The sequence below is a fragment of the Stomoxys calcitrans genome, chromosome 3, assembly GCF_963082655.1.
Source record: "Stomoxys calcitrans chromosome 3, idStoCalc2.1, whole genome shotgun sequence".
In the NCBI taxonomy this organism is placed as follows: domain Eukaryota; kingdom Metazoa; phylum Arthropoda; class Insecta; order Diptera; family Muscidae; genus Stomoxys; species Stomoxys calcitrans.
In genome coordinates this window covers 25,430,751-25,456,314 of record NC_081554.1, presented here as the reverse complement: position 1 = coordinate 25,456,314, position 25,564 = coordinate 25,430,751, and the positions used below count along the sequence as shown (strand labels likewise).

Here is a 25,564-nt window from a genome sequence, read left to right as displayed (position 1 = left end):
TATCTAACTTCGATAGGCATAAGGCCAGGTAAGTGTTTGAACTGGTGCACAGTGGTCGAAAATCGAAAAAATATTTCAGAAACTATTTTAACGGAAATATTTTTGAGATATAACGATTAGGCGAGCAACCTTCAACGCCATGGCCCTACGCCTAGAACTTTATGGCATCCAAAATCTTACATGTGCATCACTAAACCTTCAAATATAAGGATATTCGTTTAAAATATCCGGAATTTTTTCTTTGATTTTGGAGCACTGTCCACTCTGGAACACTAAACAAAAAATGGGAAAGAGGTCTGCTGTAATGTCAGATTTGCTCAAACAATTTAAGTATGATTATCTGTAAGTCAGCGCCTGGAAAGTAGGTGAACAAGAGCGGTAAATTGGTGCAAGTTTCCAAATTTGTCCATGAGCATTCCATTAGGAAACAGGGCCAAACTCCTCATATATCAATAAGTGCTGTGTGATTCAAGTTTTAGTTCATTGACCCACTTTTTATAGCCGAGTCCGAATGGCGTGACGCAGTGCGACACCTCTTTGATAAGAAGTTTATAAATGGCATAGTAACTCACAAATGTCTACAGCACTAGGAGGGGATAACCAATGGTGAAATGGTACAGACTTCAAAACAACACCGAATAATAACATGTTTATACACCTAGACGTCTATTTTCCGTCATAAAAACCACATTTAACAACAAAGGGCTTACCAGAACGAGCAGACCAAAAATGAGCATAGGGAGAGAATATCATTATTGCTCAAAGAAGCATGTAGCTGTCTTCGCACGGGTAGGATCTTTGTCTTCTGATGGAGGTGGTCCACGTGAGAACTGAGGAGACAGCTCGTCGCTGACAGATCTAAATATTACTCCACTGCGTGTCACAGGGCTGACGGGACCACACGGGCGCTGCATAACTTACCACAGACCGTCCCATTACTTTGTACCTGGTCAACGAGGTTTTTTGTTAGCACCCCAAGTGCTCTCGGCAAGTGACTTAAGGACCTTGTTTCTACTTTTTACTTTATCGGATATTGCTGTGGCATGTGAAGAGAAATTGTGAGAGCTGTCAAATATGACACCAAGTATTTTGGAACACTTGATGGTCGGAACTGTCACCTCGTCGACCATCACTTTCAGCTCCCTACGCACCTCATGCGTGTATGTAGTGAAGATTTGGTGGCAGATATCTTCAGATTTCTTGCAACGAAATAAGAGGCAAATTCGTTGTGGTAGATATTTAACATATCGCAGATGTCATAAATGATTGGGGGCCTGATGCCATGATCGTACAATTGTCCGCATATTATACGATCTCTATGCCGCCTGAAAGTGGTGGAATGGACATAAGTAGAGCTTAAACAGTGCCGAAGATATCAACCCGCCTTGCCAAACTTTCTGTTTTACTTTACGGTGATTCGATTTGATATCCCTAAATTTCACAAATGACGACCACACACACAATTCGCGACTCAGCGTTTTAGGCCTGGCTGGAGGGATGTATTGGCGATGTCCTAAAATAGTTTGCATTGCCTTCGATAGGCCACGGGGACCGTCCTATCACATGGTATAGGCTGATTGAAGCCTAGGCAAATGTGTGCGGTGATGGCATCCAGAGCAGTTGTTGTGCTATGCAGTCTTCGAAATCCATGCTGATGATCGGCGAATGGAAATTCTCCAACGAGGATCGGAAGGCTCTGGTGAGAGTAGGGAGATCGGTGTGTACTTTAGTGGGATCGCTCTGCCCATTTTCCAGACATTGGGTACTATAGGAGTATTCAAAGACAGATTGAGGATAGTCGTAAGGTACTCGACTCCAAATTGATCCAGATTCGTCAGCATCAGTGTAGAGACTTTGTCAGGCCCAACGCCTTGGATGACTTGGCGCCATGAATGACATTCGTAACTTTTGAATGACATTCGTACTTTGGTAAATTGTGATGGCTGTTCTTCGGCTCGGAGACCAGAGATACGAAGAATGGCTAACCCTATCACTTTCGGATGTACCCTAAATTTACCACCTGGCGCGCTTCTTCGGATTGGTTACGGTTACGTCGCCAAAAGTGACTTGACGTCTTGTCATCCCGTCTACCGGGGTTCGAGAGTGACTTAACAGTAGACCACAACTTACCTTAATCGGTACCTAAGTTACATTGCTTCAAGGGTTCCAGCTACAAATTCCGTTTATATTCGTTGACTACCCTGTTAATTTCAAGATTCAGCTGAATCAAACTGGTCTTAAGTGAGAGTTCGAACCACAGTACTTTAATTTTGCAACACTGAAGTCAAATCGTGGATGTGTCTTAAAGCCAATCCAATGGGATATTGGAAAAAACATTAAATTTTCAACCGATTGCATTAATCTATTAACCAGTAGTCTTTTATGGTATTTCACTGAAATTTTGTCTTTAGAAAAATTTCACTGAAATTTTGTCTTTAGAGAAAATTTCACTGAAATTTTGTCTTTAGAAAAAATTTCACTGAAATTTTGTCTTTAAAAAAAATTTCACTGAAATTTTGTCTTGAGAACAAATTTCACTGAAATTGTGTCTTTAGAAAAAATTTCACTGAAATTTTATCGTTAGAAACAATTCCACTGAAATTTTGTCTTTAGAAAAAATTTCACTGAAGTTTTGTCTTTAGAAAAAATTTCACTGAAGTTTTGTCTTTAGAAAAAATTTCACTGAAATTTTGTCTTTAGAAAAAATTTCACTGAAATTTTGTCTTTAGAAAAAATTTCACTGAAATTTTGTCTTTAGAAAAAATTTCACTGAAATTTTGTCTTTAGAAAAACTTTCACCGAAATTTTGTCTTTGGAAAAAAATTCACTGAAATTTTGTCTTAGAAAAACTTTCACTGAAATTTTGTCTTTAGAAAAAATTTCACTGAAATTTTGTCTTTAGAAAAAATTTAACTGAAATTTTGTCTTTAGAAAAAATTTCACTGAAATTTTGTCCTAAGAAAAAATTTCAATCAAATTTTGTATTTAGAAAAAATTTCACTAAAATTTGTCTTTAGAAAATTTTCACTTAAATTTGTCTTTAGAGAAAATTTCATTGTAATTTTGTTTTTAGAGAAAATTTCATTGTAATTTTGTCTTTAGAGAAAATTTTCACTAAAATTTGTCTTTAGAGAAAATTTCATTGTAATTTTGTCTTTGGAGAAAATTTCATTGTAATTTTGTCTTTAGAGAAAATTTCATTGTAATTTTGTCTTTAGAAAAAATTTCGTAGGGTTTTTGAGAGTTAACCCTTACTTACCCTTACTCACTGAAATTTTGTCCTAAGAAAAAATTTCAATCAAATTTTGTATTTAGAAAAAATTTCACTAAAATTTGTCTTTAGAAAATTTTCACTTAAATTTGTCTTTAGAGAAAATTTCATTGTAATTTTGTTTTTAGAAAAAATTTCATTGTAATTTTGTCTTTAGAGAAAATTTTCACTAAAATTTGTCTTTAGAGAAAATTTTATTGTAATTTTGTCTTTGGAGAAAATTTCATTGTAATTTTGTCTTTAGAGAAAATTTCATTGTAATTTTGTCTTTAGAAAAAATTTCGTAGGGTTTTTGAGAGTTAACCCTTACTTATCATATTAGTTTTCTAATTACTTTACAATACACCTAACTCCCTTATCATACCACCCCTCGTAAGGACCCAATGTTAGCCATGTTATTTTTGTGCAGTGGTTTAATTCCTTTTCCGCAATCTTAATGTAAATGATAAGAGACCCAACAAATGTTGTGTTAGTATTCGTTACAAATACACATATAGAGGCATATAAAAATGATATTGTTGCTGTTGTTGTTGTTGTTGAACACATGTAATACGACATTATCTAATGAGACTCTAAAAAATATTTTAAATGAATTTTCTGCGGTGGGGTGTTAAAAATCACACTTCACTACTAGCCCAAGCGCACCAAACAATGTAACACCACCCACAGCAGCAACAGCAACAACAGCAGTTACGGCTGGAACAGCAGCAGTAACTAAATTCTTATACTATGTTTGTTTTTGTTTTATGATATCTAATGATATTCGCTGTTTGGATTGTAGGGAAATGTCACAAACACATACACATAGGCTGCTCTCTCACAGCGCCAACACAGGAAGTGGCATCTTTTTGTTGGGACAGATAACAAACAAAGGAGATTTGTTTGAGCAGGGGGTGGGGTGGGGAGGGGTAAACGGAGGGTTGAGGTTGGTTAGTCTATAGTGTGATACATTAACCATTATAAAGTTTTGTAAGTATTGGTGTTTGTGTGTGGTGTTTCTTTGTGGGTGTCCATATAGTAGGGTGAGCATAGAGCAACTAACAGAAACAAGAATCGCAACTAAATAGTGAGGGACGCATAGATAGTGAGTGTGAGTGAGAGAGAGAGAGAGAGTATAGAGGGGGTATAGTGTTGGTGTTAATTACGTACAGGCGTCGTTTCAGTCGGTTCGATTATAATTTGAGGACGTTGTTGATCACGGCGTAAAGTAACCTAAAAGCGGAAGTAAAAAAGAAGCAACATACATTGGATTTTTAGAAAAATCAACATAAATGAAAATAACCAAAAAAACTTAAAAAATAAATCAAATGATAAAAAAAGGCCAAAAGAAACTTTTTAGGGGGTAATATTAGAGTCCGTACTTTTTATGCAAATTCGATATATTCCGATCTAATATTTTACAAATGCGAGTATGGCAATATTTTGTAATAAAATTTAGGTTTTCAAAGTTCCTTAGTCATTAAATGCTTACGAAATGAAATTTTATTGCTTAATACTAATGCAATTTCAAATAATAGATAGGAAAATTTCGATTTTGTATAAAAATCCGGACTGTAGTAATAATATTTACTAAAAAGAAAACATTGCCAATCAGATTTTTAAGAAAAAGAAAATTAATAAAAAAAGCCGAGTAAAAGATAGAAAATCATATAAAATTAAGGAAGATTTATTTCAATAGGCAAGTCTTGGATAAGGATGCAGGCCCAGGAGGGGAGAAGAGGAGGACCACAAAAGATATACCATAAGTAGAACATTCGTAGAAATCAGCATGTCAGCTACCACAGACTTAACCACAAACCATTCCAAATAGAAGATGTGAAGTCCATTTACCATACAAAAAAAAGTATTGAAAAAAAAATTTGTTATACACATCACCATTTTTAATACGAATATGTAGATGATTTCATTTTTTGGTAAATGGTTTTTTTTTTGGTACCAGTGCAGTAAGTGGAATAACTTTTGGTTTATTTCAATAGATGTCATTTATATGTATTTACTATGTATTTACTATGTATATTGGTTTTTATTTACAATTGGTTTCTTTGCTCTAACAGTAGGTGTAGTAGTAGTAGCCACGAGTAAGACATTCATGTTATTCTTATACACAAGAGTTAACACTGCTTTCGTTCATTAGTAACATTTTTTTTAAATCTATAAAATAAATGAATAAATTACTAATTTTTGTGTCCAATGCTTTGATCAAGATTACCATCCCTTAATAGAAAAATGATAAGTATGTTCCCAATGAAGAGGATTTTACATTCCTATTTCCTAAGGTCGATAGCGTGACGCCCCCAAGATAGAGAAATTTCTCTCAAAAACCCATGTCCAAACTGAAACTTTAGTAGACGACATGGGAGTGAGAGTAGAGACAACGGAGGACATGTTGAGGCTTTTGATGATGACCCATTTTCCACAGGATACGACGGGACGCACGGAGACACCGGAATCTTGCAATAATGATGTTAATAATAGGTTTATAATTGCGGAACTTATGGTCAAGGAAGCCTTGAGGAGCTTCAAGCCATTTAAGTCTGCCGGACCTGATGGAATATTTCCGTTACTACAACAGGAGGCCGACTATCAGGAGGCAAGGGTGTTGCTTATACCCAAGCCCGGCAAGTTATGCGACACCAAAGTTCTACAGGCGAATAAGCTTTACGTCCTTTTTATTTAAAACCATGGAACGCATTGTGGATGCCATGATAAAGAGTAGGACATCCTATGGACTGCTTACATACAAACAGCATGCCTATGTTAGGAGAAAGTCGGTAGAGACTGCCCTGCACGAGGTTATGGATGAAATAGAAGAATCCTTCGATGCCAAGACGTACACATTGGCGGTTTGCATTTACATCGAGGGGGCGTTTAATAATGTGCGGACCGAAACATTGATCCAATACATAGACCAGTACCGAGTGGACCGGGTCTTTAGAGACTTGTCCCCACAAAAAATAGTCTAAAGGCGTTAATCGCACGATCTTGGGGGCCAATTGACCGGTCCCGAAAGTGAATTAAAATGCTCACCGTACTCGCCTCTCATTAAGTCCATTGTTACTTGGGCTGTGTGGCATGTGGCACCGTCTTCAGGAAACCACATGTCATGCAAGTCAAGCTCTTGCATTTTGGGAAAACAAAGTTGGATATCATCTCACGGTAGCGCTCACCATTCACAGTTACGTAACGATTCACATCATCTTTGGAGAAGTACGGTCCAATGATGCCACCAGCATATCAATCGCAAAAAAATTAGACTTTTTCTGGATGCATTGGTAGCTTGTAATGCTTCTGGCTGACCTTCACTCCAAAATCGACAATTCTGCTTATTTACGTACCAATTGAGCCAAAAATGAGCTTCGTCGCTGAGGAAGAAGAAGCGCTCGATGAACTTTCTTAACAGAGCACACATTTTGATAATTAAGTTCAATAATTTGCAAGCGTTGTTCTTTTGTAAGCCCATTCATGATTAAATTATAGATTAAACTGAAGCTGTTGACAGTGAAACAAAACACAAAACGTGCGTGAGCTGTTTAAACCATTGTTGCCAAAAAGATAACAGCCAAGAATCACCCTTTATTTAATTTTCACCTATTAATTCTCTTGTTTTTTGCATAAGCACTTAACGCATTAACGTCTGACCCTCGATTATCTTGTCCGATTTTGATGAAATTTTATATATTCATAATTTAGAGTATTTTCAAACAATTTTTTTTAAAAAATTTTAAATTTTTTGAAAAATATTATGAAAAAATTTTTATTTCCTAAGCCACTATGTTTTTACAACAAAAAAAATCATTTTCATTAAGCGAAGGAAAGTGCATTTTAATGACTTTGACATAAAATCGCACCTTCTGTCAAAAGTAGTTGTAGGCTTATAGCAATAAATTAATTGTTTTAATATAGAAACCTTTAAGTCCAACATGACACAAACACGGTTTCCAGAAATCTCATTTCTTAGAATTTAGAAAAAATTATTTGTCTGTTTTTTTGCTACTTTATTGTGGTTGTTTCATCTTGTTGTTGGATTTATTTGTCTAGCTGAAACCAATATAGGGGTTGTTTTTAGAATATTACATGCTTCCACTACTCACTAAATTTTTGTTAGATTTTTTTTATATAAAAAAATTGGCTACTTTCGACAAGCCAATTTTCCCCCAAAAACATAACCTTATACGATGGGAAATTTTTTTTAACAAGTTTCATTCGTCTATTTTACGCTTATCCAAATTTCATTGAGATACCTCTTTCCTAATTCGAGCTAGAGTTTTTTTAAGACAGCTCTATTCTTGGATATTTTCTGCCCACTCGTCGTTAATAGGTTAACTCAGTATGTCCCTCTATGCGTATGATTGTTATGAAACTGTACCTTTTTAACTTACATAAGGAAAGGAAGTCCTCAATCAATGGAAGTTTAACATAAAACTAAGAACTAAAAAGGTATTCCATATAAAGCCATTGAGATAGAAACTTCTCCTAGAATTCCCATTAAAAAAAGGTTTCCAATAATCAATTCGAAATTTCTCATTTGGTTTATATGATGGGAACATTTATTTAACAAATTTCATTCGTCTATTGGGATACCTATTTCCCAACTCGAGCTAGATTTTTTTCAAGACAGCTCTATTCTTGGATATTTTTCTACCCACTCGTCGTTAATAGGTTTACACAGTATGTCCCTCTATGCGTATGATTGTTATGAAACTGTAAAATTATGCATCATACGCCCTAGTGTAAGGTTGCTTATATTCAATAACACTAACATAAGGAAAAGAAGTTCTTAATCAATGGAAGTTTAACATAAAACTAACAGCTAAAAAGGTATTCCATATAAAGCCATTGAGATGGAAACATCTCCTAGAATTCCCATTAAAAAAGGGTTTCCAATAACCAATTCAAATTTTCTCATTTGGCTTGAGAATGTTTATGTTGTTGGGTTAAACCTTAACAAAATATTCATAAATTTATATCATTTAAGCGTTTACCTAAACTTCACTATGGATTTAAGTTAAAAAAATTTAAATTTTATACACAACTCAATAATATGAATTGGAGCATAAATTTGAGGCACAATACGAGTACATAAAGTAAAAATCCATTGTGTACAACCAAACATTCGTTGCCTATATACAAAAAGCCTTCAAAAAGAGAATTTTAAGAAAAAATACAACAAATATTCACAAAGATCCCACCCACAGTACTTCAAGTTTGATAAGAAAGAAAAAAAAATCACAACGAATCGCATAAATATTCATAACCAACAAAAAAAACTTCAATATGGAATACAAGAAAAATAAAATCCAAGGAGGAAAACAAATCAAAATAGAAAAAAATATATATATGCAGCTTTGGTATGAATAAAACTGAAGAAGAGTCTTACATTGAGACGTTGTGTTTTAATCCTATTACCGTCCTTTTTGCTACTACGGGATGATTGTGTAATCAGCGATATTTGACGTTGTATTTTATGGGTACTACTGTTATCGATATCTTGGCCAAAAGCAGTGGCTTGTTTAGCAATGATCTTGAGGTTGTATTTAATTTTATTTTCAGTTTATTTTTGTTTCATAATTAAAAAAATTATATTTTTTGTTAGTTGTTATAAGACAAAGTTTGTAAGTAAAGTTTTTTTAGTTTTTGTTGTTTAATCCAATTTTTTTTTTCATTTTGTTTGGAAAAAAAGCCATAGCAGATTAAAGCAGCATTTTTTTTTTTTGGTAAAAAAGAAGATAAAAAATTAGAGAAAAAATTGTTATGTCATGTTTGTGTTAGTTATCACAAAATATTAATTAACAAAAATATTTCGTTGGTTTTTCTGTTTTATGTATATATAAAAATAATTTGTTTTTGGATTAATATGTTTTGGGAAAAAGTAGTCTGAGTTTTATTCCAAAAGTTTTCAAGTGGTTTATTTGTTATATTATTTGTTTATATATGATACTCAAAAATTCGTTAGATAAATGACGAGGTTTGGATTTGCGTTCTTCTTTAAATTTCTTACTTACCCGTATTTTAATGAGATTCTTTGTTGTTAAGGCTAAAGCATAATATGTGAAAAATAACACAATAGGATTGAGAAATGAGTCCGCTTTGTACTCTGTATTGTAGACAATGATGCGAATATCTTCGGAACATTTCGATGTCACCAGAGGTTCAAGGCCAATTAATCTGTTGTGAGTGGGTAAAAAAGAATAAATATACATATTATATAAATATAAGAAAAATTACAATCAATGTGGTAGAGATGTTCTATAAAAGTGACGAAAGCTTCTCATTAAACTTTCAACAGAAAAACCATTGTGGCGTATGAGTGTTGGCTATAAGGCACATTTCTGTTGCCAATGCGTATACGCCCTGTCTCAAAGTACAGAATTAACAGTCTGTATGTCACAGTTTGGTGATATTTTTCTATCACAAGGTTATAGATCAACCAATGAATGTAATTTGGGGGATTTTATTTTTTTTATAGATTTCAAGACAACATGCGTTAAGTTCTGGACTAAATTTCATATAAAAAATGATTTTTATGAGTTAAGTTCTTCGGGGTGGCAGCACTGGTTGATAATTGTTACCAAACGTCACCTGTGCATGCTAAAAGTATTCAGTATACTCTGCCATTTCATCATGAAGAACCCCCCAAACAAGCAACGGCTTCAAATCGTTGAAATATATCGTTAAAATTCGTGCTCTGCGACAACAGCTCAATAGAAATCCACTGTTTTAGCGAAAATTGTCTACAGCGATGAGCCTCATTTCTGACTACATGGGTACGTAAATAAGTAAAACTTTCATAAGACTTGACTGTGTAAAAGCTTTAATACTTGGGACACTTGATGGTCGGAATTGTCACTCCATCAACTTTCACATTCAACTCATTATTCACCTCATGCGTGAATAATGTGGCTGAAGATTTGGTGGAAGATATCTTCAAATGTCTTCCAGCGAAATACGTGGCAAGTTGTTGAGGCAGACTTTTAACCTATCGCAGAAGTCATCAATAGATGGCCTGATGCCATGTTCGTTCAATCGTCTGTATATGAAACGATCTCTATGTCGTCTTTCTCCCTTTCCTCTCTACGGCTTTTCGAATTCTTATCCCTAAATTCCACAAATGACTGGCGAACACACAGATAATTCACAACCCATTATTTCAGCTCTGGCTGGAGGGATGCACTGGTAAATAATTTCGATATAATTTGGCATGGTTGATAGTGTCGAATGCTTTCGATAGGACCGTATCACATGGACTGCGAAGTCTGCGAATTCCATGCAGATGCTCGGCGAATGGAAATTCTCTAACGAGGCTCGGTGGAGTAGCTCGCTCTGTACGACTCCCTCTTACTCGGATCCTTTCCAGGCTTCAATGGGGGGATCAATCTTCCTATATTCCACACATTGGGTTCTACAAGAGTGTTCAAAGACAGGTGGAGGACAGTTGTAAAGAGTAAATTGGCTCCATACCACGGATACGACGAATGGCTTTCCTCCTAGCCTTGTCACTCACGGGATGCTCAATAAATTAACGATTGAACAACCTGGCGCATGTCTTCAGGTCAGTCACAGTTCCTGTCAACCTGCCTTCCGGGGTTTGGCAAGACCACAGCTTGCTGGTACCTAAGTTACATTGCTCCAAGTATTCGAGCCATATATTTCGCTTGTGTTTGCTACCTACCCTGTTTATTTTTAGATTTAGTTCGCTGATTCTGGTGTTGATGGGGCCCGTGCATCTCACGCTCGTCTGTGAGTACCGCTGTCTGCACCGGGAAATTGGACCGCACTTGGGTTATCCGACCGGCTGGTATAGAGACAGCGGCTGCGGCGTTAATGAATTTCCTTTCGTCAACGGGCACATTTGAGGGGGGTGTCAGCTCACGGAAGCGGCGATTGGTGTACTCTCTGAAGCCAAACCAATCGGCCTTCTTCTGATTGTTAAACGTCCGGCGCCCAGAGGTTATAAAGTCGGGAAGTCGGTCGATGGTTGGTATGATGGGGAGGTGGTATCATCCGAAAGATATGACGACTTGCCAGGATACATCACTCAGGAAATCAGGGTATGCAATGGAAAAGTCTGGCGAGCTGCTGCACCTCGTAATCTTAGTGGGGGTATCCTCATTCACCGTCCAGAACGTGGAGCCTTCAATCTGCAAATTTGCCCATGAACATTCCATTAAGGAGCAGTGGCAAATTTCACACATGTGAATGAGTGTTGTCCGATTCAAGTTTAAGCTCAAGAATAAGGGGCCTGATTTTTATAGCCGAGATCGAACGACGTGCCTCAGTGCAACAGTGGAGAAGTTTTTACATAACTGGTACAGTGTCCCACAAATGTCGCCAGTATTAGGAGGAGGAGAAAATTTATTCGGAAAATTTATCTCGGCAGTAACAGACCTGATTGAAATTTTCATATATTCCGTGTAGAAGCGCCAGGCGCAAGCGAGATGGATCTATACTACACGGAATGGTGTTATAAGTTCTGCGGACCTATTTCCCAATATTGCGAATCTCTCCGGTTATCCAGGGTATTTCCTGGGCCGATTTCGAAAGACACCACTATTGCAGTCGTAATCCTGCTGACATTGTCGACCGCGACAATATAAAATATATTATTCTAATCTTCCTCTGAATATTCTTCCGAATGTTGTCCTACAGCTTTTCACCTTATTCGGGAAGCTAATCGGATTTAGCGCTGACGTGCAATTCTAAACCTAATGTAGCAATGGCCCGAGAAGGAGTGCTCCCTCCAAGTCTGAACCCAATCGTTAGATGTTCCGAACCTATTGCCACATTTAAAACCTACTCCTTATCCTTTTTACAAGTGGTGTTACTAATTTTAAGTCTTATGAGGTCGTTAGTATTCAAGAATTTTGCTAGAACTTGACCTCGCCTATCAATGTTGGTAATACCCTACGAAATGTAGTGAGAATTCGCAATGTTCCCCATGAGTACCTCATTTCCTGTTGTTTACCTGCCTCGTCGGAGAGTCGAAGGACTGTAAAAATTATGCCAGGTATGATTTTACTTTACTTTGCTTATTATACCCACCACCATAGGATGGGGTGGGTATTAGGAGACCTTAATTTTCATGCGATTTGGCTGAAATTGGGCATAACGATTTCCGTTCTGACTTTCAACATCAGTGGCAAGTGTGATCAGAATCAGTCTATAAACTAATGTAGCCTCTATACAAACTGATTCCCGGATTTGTCTTTTTAAGCCCCTAAAAGCCGCACTTTTTTTTTTCATCCGATTTATCTAAAATTTGGATAAAAAAATGCGTTCTGACTTCCAACATTAGTGCAGAGTATAATCCGAATCGGTCTATAAACTGGTACACCCCCATATAAAACCTGATTTGGCTAAAATATGATACAAAGACTCCTGCTATGACTTTCAGTCTCCGTGCTAACTATGATCCGAATCGGTCTATATACTAATATAGACCTCATCGATCTTTATACTACAGTCCCCATTATTGAAATTCGACATAAAGACTTCTACTATGACTTCCAGCGTCCGTGCCAAATATGATCCGATTAGATAAAGGCCCCTTTAATACCGAACTTAATATGTTTTCACTTGTTTTTTTTTACTCATAATAGCAAAATATTTCTAAGCATTGTATGAATATAAATTTTTTCTGAAATTTAGTTAAAACCAGCATACACTATCGCTTTCGAGTGTGAATGTATGTCCCAGCCAATCTCAGATGAACAAGAAATACAAAACAATGCCAACGTGGACCCTGAGGGCATAAATCATTAATAATATTTACCTGGCTGTTAAACTAGTCTTCTCCAAATGGTCCTGCATCCAAGGCGTTTGATAGGCCACAATGCAAAGGGTATGGGCCACAATAACGACCATAACAAAACGTAATAACATGGCAAATTTCCTAAAAAATAAAATGCAATGATACCAAAGGAAGGAAGGATAAAAAGATAGAGAGAAAAAAAAAACAAAAATAAATAGATAAAGTACTAAATATGTATGGAGACAAATACAACTAGAAACATACATAGCAAGAGTAGATGGGGCAACAAACATATGGAAGCGAAATGCAAACAACAAGGTTGCATTGGTTTAATTTTGTTTTAGAAAATACGAGGAGGGGTCTGAGAGCCGATATAAGAATTCAATTTAAAGCTCAAGAAAAATATATTTCTTCTTTAATTCATTCTATTAACCAAAAAAACCGATTACTTAAAATTTAAGATTTTTTCTTCAAAATAAGAATGCTATCTTTAAATTTAGAAAAATTCAAAATTTCAAGTAAAACATCTTTGGCCACTGGAAATTTTTACTTACAAAAACTTAAAAATTGGGAAAATTTAAATTAAGTTTAAAAAATCTTTAAAGTTTTTTAAAATACAAAAACGTTATGCGTAATTGAGGATATAAGACTTTAAAATAAGTATGATATCTTTAATTTAATGAAAAAGTTCTAAATTCCAAGTAAAACGTCTTTCAGCGGAAGAAATTTTACCCTTATTAGGTGAAAAAGTTAAAAAAATTGGTTATCTTTATATTTATTTCGACAAACATTTAAGAAATTTTTTTCAATGTAGGGTGGTTGGAATATCTTTTTTTTTTGGAAAACTTAAAACTTTATATATGAGAAACAACTCCATACACCACCCTCGTATTTTGGAAACCCAAACTATGGTATGGCATTGTAAAAACAAATAATGAATGCCCTCTAAAGTTTGTTCTCAGCTACTGATGATATGGTTGTTTGTAGTGTTTTTGTTGTCAAAACATAAATTGATTTCTTTGTGTTATGCATCCGCCGCTATAACTGACTGGCAGGCAGATGCTGTTTAAGGCTAAGTTGCTTAGATTTTTGGACAATATTGTGTTATGGCTTACCTTTGCAAAGTTTGGAACGTTGCCCAATATGAACCCGACAGCAGAAATATTAAAAAATAAAAACCACCTGGTACACTTGGTCTAAGGACGGCCGAAAAGAAGAGGGTTGCCAAACAAAATAGGGGAGCTGTAATCATACAAAACACATACATGAAGTAAATATTTTGTTTTTTTTTGCCCACATACTCATCTAAAGCTAAGGACATTAAAGTCCTAAAACTTACATATTTTTATCAGTCCATCGAAATTTGGCTTATTGTTATCGTCGGCAGCAGCAGCAGCTGCAACAGCTGCCGTTGACGCCACCACAACATGCTTTTGTTTTTGTGCATCCTCGACAATGGCGTTAACAAATTCCTCGGTTTGGTTTTCACCAACACCACCGGCACCACTGCCACCATTTTCCCGTATCGCCTCGCCACCCTCACCATTCTCCAGTTGAGGCTCCACGGTTTGTGTTATTTTCTTAGAGATTAAGTACACCACCAGAGATGTGATAAAGACTACCACCTCTGGCGCCAGCCATTCGACAATGGCAAAGGCTCTGTAGCAAAAAGATAACGAGATGAATTATTTTTAATGTGATTAATGCATAAAAGACTTAGATGAAGCCCCTCCAATCAAAGTGGCACATATGTTAGAAAATTTTCCTAACAAATTACTATTCAAATCAAATTTCAACAAAAAGTTTCGTATAAATCTAATTATAAAAAAAATAATTAAAAAACTAAACCTATAGTATTTATGAAAATCCATAAAGTTTATAAGCATTCATAGAATTTGTGAGAAATTATAAAATTTATAAAAAATTATACAAATTCGTAAAATTTATGAAAATTCATTGAATTTATGAAAATTCATTGAATTTAGGAAAATTCATTGAATTTATGAAAATTTATTGAATTTATGAAAATTCATTGAATTTATGAAAATTCATTGAATTTATGAAAATTTATTGAATTTAGGAACATTTATAGAATTTAGGAAAATTCATAGAATTTAGGAAAATTCATAGAATTTAGGAAAATTTATAGAATTTATAAAATTCCTAGAAATTATGAGAATGCAATTTATGAAATTCATAGATTGTAAGAATTCATAGAATTTGGAAATAAATTGAATTTTAGAAAATTCATTGCATTTATGGAAACTCATTGAATTAATGAATTCACAGAATTTATGAAAATTCAAAGAATTTAGGAAAATTCAAAGAATTTAGGAAAATTCAAAGAATTTAGGAAAATTCATAGAATTTAGGAAAATTCATAGCATTTAGGAAATTTCATGGATTTTAGGAAAATTTATAGAATTAAGGAAAATTCATAGAATTTAGGAAAATTCATAGAATTTAGGAAAAATTCATAGAATTTAGGAAAATTCATGGAATATAGGAAGTTGTAGAATTCAGGAAAATTTACAAAATTTAGGAAAATTCATAGAATTTATAAAATTCCTAGAAATTATAAGAATGCAATTTATGAAATTCATAGATTGTAAGAATTCATAGAATTTGGAAATAAATTGAATTTTAGAAAATTCATTGCATTTATGGAAACTCATTGAATTAATGAATTCACAGAATTTATGAAAATTCACAGAATTTATGAAAATTCATAGAATTTATGAAAATTGATAGAATTTATGAAAATTCATAGAATATATGAAAATTCATAGAATATATGAAAATTCATAGAAATTATGAAAGTTCATAGAATTTATAAAAATTCATAGAATTTATGAAAATTCATAGAATTTATGAAAATTCATAGAATTTATGAAAATTCATGGATTTTATAAAAATTCATTGAATTTATAAAAATTCATAGAATATATGAAAATTCATAGAATTTATGAAAATTCATAGAACTTAAGAAAATTCATAGAATTATGAAAATTCATAAAATTTATGAAAATTGATAGAATTCATAAAAATTCATAGAATTTATGAAAATTCATAGAATTTATGAAAATTCATAGAATTTATGAAAATTCATAGAATTTATGAAAATTCATAGAATTATGAAAATTCATAGAATTTATGAAAATTCATTGAAATTATGAAAGTTCGTTGAATTTATAAAAACTCATAGAATTTATGACAATTCATAGTCATATAATCTATGAGAATTTATGGTTTTTTTTTTCAATTCATATAATTTATGAAAATTCATAGAATTTATGAAAATTCATAGAATTTATGAAAATTCATAAAATTTATGAAAATTCATTAAATTTATGAAAATTCATAGAATTTATGAAAATTCATAGAATTAATGAAAATTCATAGAATTTATGAAAATTCATAGAATTTAGGTAAATCCATAGAATATAGGTAGATTCATAGCATTTAGGTAAATTCAAAGAATTTATGTAACTTCATAGAATTTATCAAAATTAATAGTATTTATGAAACTTCTAGAATTTATGAAAATTCATGTAATTTATGAAAATTCACAGAATTTATGAAAATTCACAGAATTTATGAAAATTCACAGAATTTATGAAAATTCACAGAATTTATGAAAATTCAGAAAATTTATGAAAATTCACAGAATTTTTGAACTTATAACTTATTTTAACATAGAATTTATTAAAATTTATGAAAATACATAGATACCCATACTTACTTCAGATTCTGAAAGGCTATAAATCCGATGTGTCTCAGCAGCCTTGCGGTCACCGTACACGTGCCAAACATATCGCCTATATGTAAGGCAAATATCGACACCTGCAGTCCAATGTGACATAGTAGGAGTATTGTACTTAATGCTAATAAAATTATAAAATATGCTGTAACAGAACCTTTGAAATTCTGTTTTGTGGCCACCGGTATAAACGGCGAAACGAAAAACATCAACAGGTATACAAAGGATATACCAACAGGACGATAAAGTGCAGCTGAAATGGAGACGAAAAAAAATATACAGGGACACATTTAGTTGATAATGAGATAATAAAATATATTGTATTGCGTTTTATCGCAAAAGTGAAACTGAAATAGAAATAACGTTATATAAATTACACTTCTTAACTGGTCAAATGGCTCAAATTCATTTAAGTCCGGACGAAGTCGTAAAACTTTTACAAATTGATGTTTTGCATGCAAAGGTTATAGGGGGACAATCATCTCTTCTTCTCTTAAATTAATATTAGAAGAAATTATAGTATGGAGATGAGCGCGAGTAAAGGTTTGATTCACTCGGAATTTAAATGAGAGTATAAATCAAAGTGAAAAATGTGGACAAAGGTGACACGAAAGCTAAATTTTGATATATTTAAGGAAGCTTTTCCTTGCTTGATAGTCTACTTTGGAGAACTACCATCAATATCTCAAATATTATCCGAAAGCAGGCATGCGGGCAGACTTAAGTTGAAATTTTGAACCTTTCCTATTCGACTGATCCATCTACTTGAAGAAAGCAGCCCCGAACGATAATATTCATCATTAAAAAAATCTGCCACAATGCATGTGGAAAAAAGGGAAATGCTTTAGTCCATGGAGACACCGAGCAGAGGACATGAAGCCCGAAAAAAAGCAGTTTTTGTCTGATAAAAATGGGAAAGCAGACATTACTGCTGTTTTAGAAAACATAGGGCTGTAGTATAAGCAAACAGTCATTTTCAGCAATCAACAAATTTTTCAGCAGTAAGCCTGCTGCTCTGAAATTGCAGAACTACTGCTGGAAAAGCAGAACTACTGCTACAATGGCAACAAAATTAACTACTAATATTCAGCAGGAACTGTTTGCTATTTTCGGCATTCTTTTTTATGAGTGTACGATTCAGATAGAGGTATAAAAAAATCATAATTGGAAACAATGAGTATGCGATTGTAGAGGTTTCGAGGATACTTCCGAACCAACCCTCGAAGACGGTATTGAGTATAAAGTTAAAGAATAATAAGGCAGCAAGAGCCGATGGTTTGCCAGCAGAACCTTTTTTAGCCTGACCAGAAGCGCTTATTAGGCATATGCATCCGATTGCACGCCCAATCTGGACATAATACACATGGCCGATGACTGAAGTCTCAGCGCACAAGGAAGGCAGTTTGTGATATACTACTGTCTTGTCTCCTTTTTTATGTTTGGGACATCGTGTGTCTAGGTTTCGATCACCTGGTATGCGTTCTTCCCATCAGTTCGCGCAGACGAGCTGATGCATGCGCACATCCATCTGTCTTCGCTGCCTTGTTCTTATTTCCTCGGGTCACTGCCACTAGGTCCTCATTGTGACTAAGCGGTATGCATTCCATACCTTGATCCGGAATTAATCCTCGTCGTCGTCACTGTCAGATACCACTGCTGAAAAACAGCTGGAGCTTTGAGCTCCGACTTGTGTGGTGCTCATCGTTTTCACGGGTAGCTTAGCTGGAAGCTATCGTGCGCGCCCACAGGTTGCTGAAAGTGGAAAGCTTCGTATTTTGCGGAGTAGCTGGAAATGTGGCCGCGGGCACATCTGGAAAAGCAGAACTACTGCTACAATGGCAACAAAATTAACAACTAATATTCAGCAGTTACTGTTTGCTATTTTCAGCTAACTTTTTTTATGAGTGTACGATACAGATAGAGGTATAACAAATCATAATTGGAAACAATGAGTATGCGATTGTAGAGGTTTCGAGGATACTTCCGAACCAACCCTAGAAGACGGTATTGAGTATAAAGTTAAAGAATGATAAGGCAGCAAGAGCCGATGGTTTGCCAGCAGAACCTTTTTTAACCTGACCCGAATCGCTTATTATGCATATGCATCCGATTGCATGCCCAATCTGGACATAATACACATGGCCGATGACTGAAGCCTCAGCGCACAGGGAAGGCAATTTGTGATATACTACTGTCTTGTCTCCTTTTTTATGTTTGGGACATCATGTGCCTAGATTTCGATCATCTGGTATGCGTTCTTCCCGTCAGATCGCGCAGACGAGCTTATGCATGCACACATCCATCTGTCTTCGCTGCCTTGTTCTTATTTCCTCGGGTCACTGCCACTAGGACCTCATTGTGACTAAGCAGTATACATTCCATACCTTGATCCGGAATTAATCCTCGTCGTCGTCACTGTCAGATACCACTGCTGAAAAACAGCTGGAACTTTGAGCTCCGACTTGTGTGGTGCTCATCGTTTTCACGAGTAGCTTAGCTGGAAGCTATCGTGCGCGCCCACAGGTTGCTGAAAGTGGAAAGCTTCGTATTATGCGGAGTAGCTAGAAATGTGGCCGCGGGCAGTCATCGATTTCGAGAGGAGAGTCTAAGTTCAACTAATGGGACAAATGTTCTGTTATTTCCAATTTATGTATTTAGTAAAGGAGTTAAAAATTGGAACAGATGTTGGAAGTCATAACAGAACACCACACGTGAGATTTTAGCGTAATCAGTACAAAATTGAGTTCATCAGATGTTTAAGAAGTCAAATTGCGGTATTGGTTTGTATGAAAGCTATATCAAGCCATTAATGTCGGAACTTTGATTCACATGTTCGATTTCAATGAAATTGCATATATTCATTATTAAGAGCATTTATATTGATTTCTTAAAAAAAAAACAAAAACAAATAAATTTTTACAAAAAAAAAAATTTTAATGTTTAAAAAAAAAATAAAAAACTAAATTTTAACAAAAAAAAAATTTTTTTTGCAAATTTTTTTTTTATATTTTTTGGAAAAGAATTTCAAAGTCGAAATTGATTTTCAAAAAGGTTTTGAAAATAAATTAAAAAAATTTATAAAAAAAAGAATTAAAAATTATTGTACAAAATTAAAAAAAAATTTAAAAAATTTAACTTTTGTTGACTTTATATGTTTTTTAATAACAAGGAACTTTAAAGAAAAACATTTTAAACATTTTTTGAAAAAATTAAGTTTTTTTCAAAGATTTTTGTATATTTTTTTATTATTTCTACTTTTCAACTACAGGGAAGCACCTTGAAGTCTTACCAAATTTACGTTGGTATATCTGTTAAACTATAAATGAGATCTACGCTCATAGAAAAAATTCTGGTGATAAAAGCAGACACTAGTCGTTCATGAATGACTGCTAGTCGTTCAATTTCAGAACAGCATGATACTTTCGCAAAATTCAGTTGTTCTGTTTGAAACAAAAAGTTTTTGTAAGCCTCCCGTCATATGATCCAAATATGTTTCAGATCGGAGTATAATTAGATATAGCTGCCATATAGACCGATCTGCCGACTTAGGGTCTGTAACCCATAAAAGCTGCATTTATTACCCGATTTCGCTGAAATTTTAAACAGTGAGTTGTTGTTAGTCAATCGGCATCCGGTCCAATCAGATGGCACTATATTTAGATATATTGGGTTGCCCAAAAAGTAATTGCGGATTTTTCATATAGTCGGCGTTGACAAATTTTTTTACAGCTTGTGACACTGTAATTGCATTCTTTCTTCTGTCAGTTATCAGCTGTTACTTTTAGCTTGCTTTAGAAAAAAAGTGTAAAAAAAGTATATTTGATTAAAGTTCATTCTAAGCTTTATTAAAAATGCATTTACTTTCTTTTAAAAAATCCGCAATTACTTTTTGGGCAACCCAATAGCTGCCATATAGACCGATCTGCCGGTTGAGAATCTGAAGCCCATAAAAGCTTTATTTATTACCCAATTTCGCTGAAATTAGATAGAGTGAGTTGTTGTAAACCTCACGATTTCCGGTCAAAATATGGTTCAGATCAGACTATATTTAGATAAAGCTGCCATATAGACCGATCTGTCTATTTGGGGTCTTAAGTACATAGAAGTCGCAATTATTATTCGATTTCGCTGAAATTTTAAATAGTGAGTTGATTAAAGCCTAGCGATATGCGACTCAGATTGGTCTTTATTCAGATATAGCTGTCATACAGACCGATCTGTCGATTTAGGGTCTTACGCCCATAAAAGCTGCATTTACTACCCGATTTCACTGGGATTTGACACAGTGACTTGTATTAAGCCTCCCGTCATCCTACTAGCATATGGTCAAAATCAGACTATATTTAGATATAGCTGCCATATAGACCGATCTTCCAATTTAGGATCCTTATCCCACAAAAAGCGGATTTGTTGCCTTATTTCGCTAAAACTGTGACTTGTATAATAGCTCGCGGGACCTGAATCAAATATGATCCAGACTAGCCCCCAATTTGCTTATTACTATGGATGTGGTAGTGGAATTGTTATAAAAGAGGATGGTTTATTTATCCATGATGGTAAGTATCCAAAGTTTTGTACAGTCGAACTTAACAGGTTTTTACTTTTTTTCTGATGTTTTTTCAAGATTCAAAACCTAGGTTTTTAAGCGTCATAGGCGGATATGTTAACCTATGGTCTTCAGAGACCTCTAAATATTTTAGTTTAGTTTATCAATCTTTAAGCCAAATTCCATTCCTTTTTTTAAGCAGAGACTTTACATGTGAAGTTATACTACAAGTTTCAATATAACACATACAAAAGGTCATAAAAATGTTGGCATTTCGAATTGGCACACTCAATAAAATTAGCAATTTATTTTCAGTGAACTTACCTAATACCAAAACAATTGGTAGGACTACACGTTGTAGTGTAAGGCAGGCGTAACTGAATGCCATTTTAACGTTGATTTATTTGATTTCTTTACCCAGGGCGCTGAGAGGGGTTGAGAAGTACAGGGTGGAGTAGGAGTAGGTGTTGTGTTGGGAGGTAAATGGAAGAGATTACTCGTTGTAATTAGTAGTAGTTGTTGACGTAGATGTCAAAAGTATTTACAAAATACGCTGGGGCTGCTGTTGCTTTTGCTGTTGCTATTGCAATTGCGACTTGACTGAATAAAGGTCATGGCAACGGCACACTTATAGCCAAATGTCCAACATTTTCATAAAAGAATCTGAAAATAAATGAAGAAGGTTAAGAATTTAATTACAATTCCTCAAAAAAAAAATAAAGAAAAAACTTAATATCATAAACACTATAAACAGGGCAAGGCAAAGGCAAAGGAAAGTGTAGCTTTCATAACAAAGAAATATAAAGTGTCAAAGAGTAAGGAAGGATCCTTGAACACATTTTAAGAACTCAAAAAGGCATCTTATATTAGGCCTCTGTGAACTCAAAACAGTTATGAAATACATTTTTAATGAGGCATAACAAACAGTTGTCTTAAGTATTTCCACAAGTTTTTTAAGGTTTCATTGTTTCTCTTTTAACTTTGAATTTCCTCCTAAGCTTAGACAATACACTTCATTTCAATTAATTAATTGAATATATAAAACCTTTGTAATGAGTTTTGCTTTCATTATACTCCCTAATGAGCCTTAATTATATTAGCGCCATTTCATTCTCTAAGATATCATCAAGCTCTGCTGCTGCTATAAGCGCTCACTCTGTGTTGCATTGCTTCCGTTTCCTTTCAACCATCATGGCCATAAACTCATCTCATCCTCTGAGAGGGAGAGAGAGAGAGAGAGAGCGACAAAAAAAATATATAAAATACGAAACTATTCTTTTATTCATTTCCAAATGAGTGGCAGTGAGCCTTTTATTTTTATTATAATTGCTCTCTGTTGCTTTATTGTTGGTGTGCTGTTGCTTTTTTTCGCGCAGTGCTTTATTCTGGTCTAAATCGTTAGCAACAAATTTAAATTGTCAACATTTCCACTTAGCGTTTTAACCTTTATAGTAAGTGTGGCTGTATATATATGTGTGTGTAAGTGGTTTTTTTTCGCTGCTCAAATCCTAAGCAAAGATTGTAAACGACAGTGTTGCCACATGAATGAAAATGAGAGCATATACAAGATGTTGCAGTTTTGGTAAATGAAGTCACTAGCAGTTTAAAATCTGTTGCTCCATCTATCCACGACATTAACCCATTAACGTCCGGCTCTCGATATTGTGACTCTGATATATTTCTTTTAACATTTTTTAATATTAAAAAAAAAATTAAAGTGTGGCAAGGTAAAAAATAATTTTTAAAAAATAAAGAAACAGTTCGAAGCAATTAAAAAAATAAATAAAAATTTTAAAAATACTCCATCCAATAATTTTTGCTCGAACAACAAAATATTTTTTGAAAACAAAAAGTTTTCTGAAAAAAAAATTAAAAGATAAAATTTTTTTTTACAAAAATATTTAAAAGAAAAAAATAATAAAAAAGAATATACTAACAATTTCTTTTGAATAATCATTTTTTGAAAACAATTTCAAAATACATATTGTTAAAAATAAATAATTTTTTTTTTTGAAAAAAAATGAGAATGTATAGACAGTGAAAACATTTAAAAAAAATAGATGAAAAAAATTAAAAAGAAATGTATGAAAAAATAAAAAAAAAATAAAAAAATGTTATACAATTAAAATAAATAAATTAAAAATTACAGAATTTTTGGGGAGGAAAAAAAATAAGCATTATAAAAATGACTTTAAAAGGGAAAAGAAAATTTCTTAAACCACCCAATGATTTTTGTTTGATTTTTTTTTGTAAATGAAATCTCTATAAACATGTCCACGTTGAACGCCCTGGATCGAATTCCGGCGTGAACATCAGAAAAAATGCTGGCGACATTTTTAAGATTTCCAACCATGTTGAAACTACTCCACTCATGCTCACTAGAAAAAAATGTTACTCACGCACGACTTTTTTATGTCGACTCACGATCACGCACGAGACATAAATTTTACTCACGAAACAATCACGACTCACGATCACGTCTCACTAAATACCAAGTAAATTAATGAAAAACATCGCCGGGGATAACTGAAAATTAATTCACTTCTTCTCGTTTCTCAATATTCGTTAGGTTAGGTTAGGTTGAAAAGATGGTGCAAATATTAATCCGCCCCATGCCACTATGGACATGCACCTAAGCCAGTAATCGGCTTGTTGCGCGATCTAAACTCTAGAAAGTAACCTCTACAAAGAAAATTTTAAGTTAGGAATTCCGTGCTACTTACAAAGTTCCTAATTATTTTTAATACCACTTCCCTAATTTGGTTCATGGTTGGTATTGTGTCTCCACCTATGTACCGGTATCTGTTAGACGCCAAAGCCGGGCAATGACAAAGGAAATACTCTAACGTCTATGATCTTCCCCACACGTCCTACACATGCTATCACTTACCGTACCGATTTTACATAAGTGAGCTCGTAGTCCTATGTGTCCCGTTATGATACCAATAGCTATACTGACCTCCTTCTTACTTCCTTTCATTAATAGCCTCATCTTCTCACGATCTGGATCCCCCCATAGGATTTTCGCCGTCCTACCGACCGTTTCGCTGTTCCACAATGTTGCATGCGCATTCGTCGCCCACTCCCTTTACTCGGACCGCGTCGACCAGAAAGGCTTCGGATTAACCAAGTATTCGTTAAGAGTGCACAATAAAACTATGGATGCCGAGGGTCCAAATACTATTACCAGGTATCTCACTGCTTAAAATTTTAGTAGAAAAGGGGGTAAGTTCTAATATTTATTATAACTGGTACAGGTATTAAAGGAGCTCTTACAAATTTCGTAGGTAGGAAATGAGGCTTTTTTGCGTTCTCTGCCTTCAATCGGAAAACAGGGCTATGAGGCAGCTGCATACAAATATCGCCAGATCTGGTCTATAGCCAGATCTTGAATGATCCATGCAACTCACTGTAACGGCCAAAATGGGTAGTAAAACGCATTTCTGGGCTCAAACACTTAAATCGGCTGATCGCTTTATCCAAACTCGGCACGGTTGTTCATTGAAATCAGGGCAAAAATACGACTTAATGAACTCAAGATTTCTTATCGAGAGATCGGTATAAAGAGTGCAAATGGAATGGCAAAATGGCCAACTCTTCGGTGGAGGTTATAAAAACATTGATTTGTAGAACATTTGGTAGGTTTTGGACGAGTTTGGTAGGATTTTTCTTTTAATTTAGGTAGGTAATAACTTTCTTGAGTGGCTCAAATATAATCCAATTTGGCTGAAATTTTGCACAATGACATCTGCTATGACTCTCTGCCAAGTATAGGTACAAATTGGTAAGTAACCTGACATAGCTAAACCTATCTAAACCAATCTTTTATAGACTAATTTGGACTGTATTTAGCACAGTTGTTGGAAGTCGTAACAGGCATGCAAAATATAAGCCAAATCGGACAAAAATTGCCAAACCAATCTTTTATAAACTGATTTCGACTTTATTTAGCACAGTTGTTGAAATTCGTAACAGAACACGGTATGCAAAATTTGAGCCAAATCAGACAAAAATTCCGGCTTGTAAAGACTCAAGAAGTCAAATCGCGAGATCGGTTTATATGGAAGCTATACCAGGTTAAAGACCGATTTGGGCCGTACTATGTTCAGTTGTTGGAAGTCGTAATAAAACATTACATGCAAAATTTCAGGCAAATCAGACAAAAATTGCGTCTTCCAAGCACTCAAAAAGTCAACATTTCAAGCGGCTAGCTTTACGCGTTCGGCCGCTTTCGTGATT

General features: G+C 34.5%; 1 protein-coding gene across 8 annotated transcripts in view; it reads right to left on the bottom strand.

Annotated features, from left to right (window-relative positions):
- LOC106084890 (piezo-type mechanosensitive ion channel component) overlaps positions 1-21,984 on the bottom strand; it is an 84,656-nt gene extending 62,672 nt beyond the window's left edge. For 5 of the 8 annotated variants that reach the window (XM_013248839.2, XM_013248846.2, XM_013248842.2 and 2 more), the window contains exons 1-8: positions 21,650-21,984; positions 16,762-17,032; positions 14,359-14,678; positions 14,135-14,261; positions 13,041-13,160; positions 9,274-9,436; positions 8,649-8,792; positions 4,421-4,483 (exon numbers count right to left, since the gene is read on the bottom strand). In XM_013248839.2, the coding sequence (XP_013104293.2) occupies positions 4,421-4,483; positions 8,649-8,792; positions 9,274-9,436; positions 13,041-13,160; positions 14,135-14,261; positions 14,359-14,678; positions 16,762-17,032; positions 21,650-21,713 (1,272 nt within the window). In that variant the 5' untranslated portion in view covers positions 21,714-21,984. Of the gene's footprint in view, positions 1-4,420; positions 4,484-5,011; positions 5,057-8,648; positions 8,793-9,273; positions 9,437-13,040; positions 13,161-14,134; positions 14,262-14,358; positions 14,679-16,761; positions 17,033-21,649 lie in introns of all 8 variants that reach the window. The other 3 variants (XM_013248841.2, XM_013248843.2, XM_013248845.2) reach the window with 3 other exon arrangements.
- Positions 21,985-25,564: the final 3,580 nt, after the last annotated feature.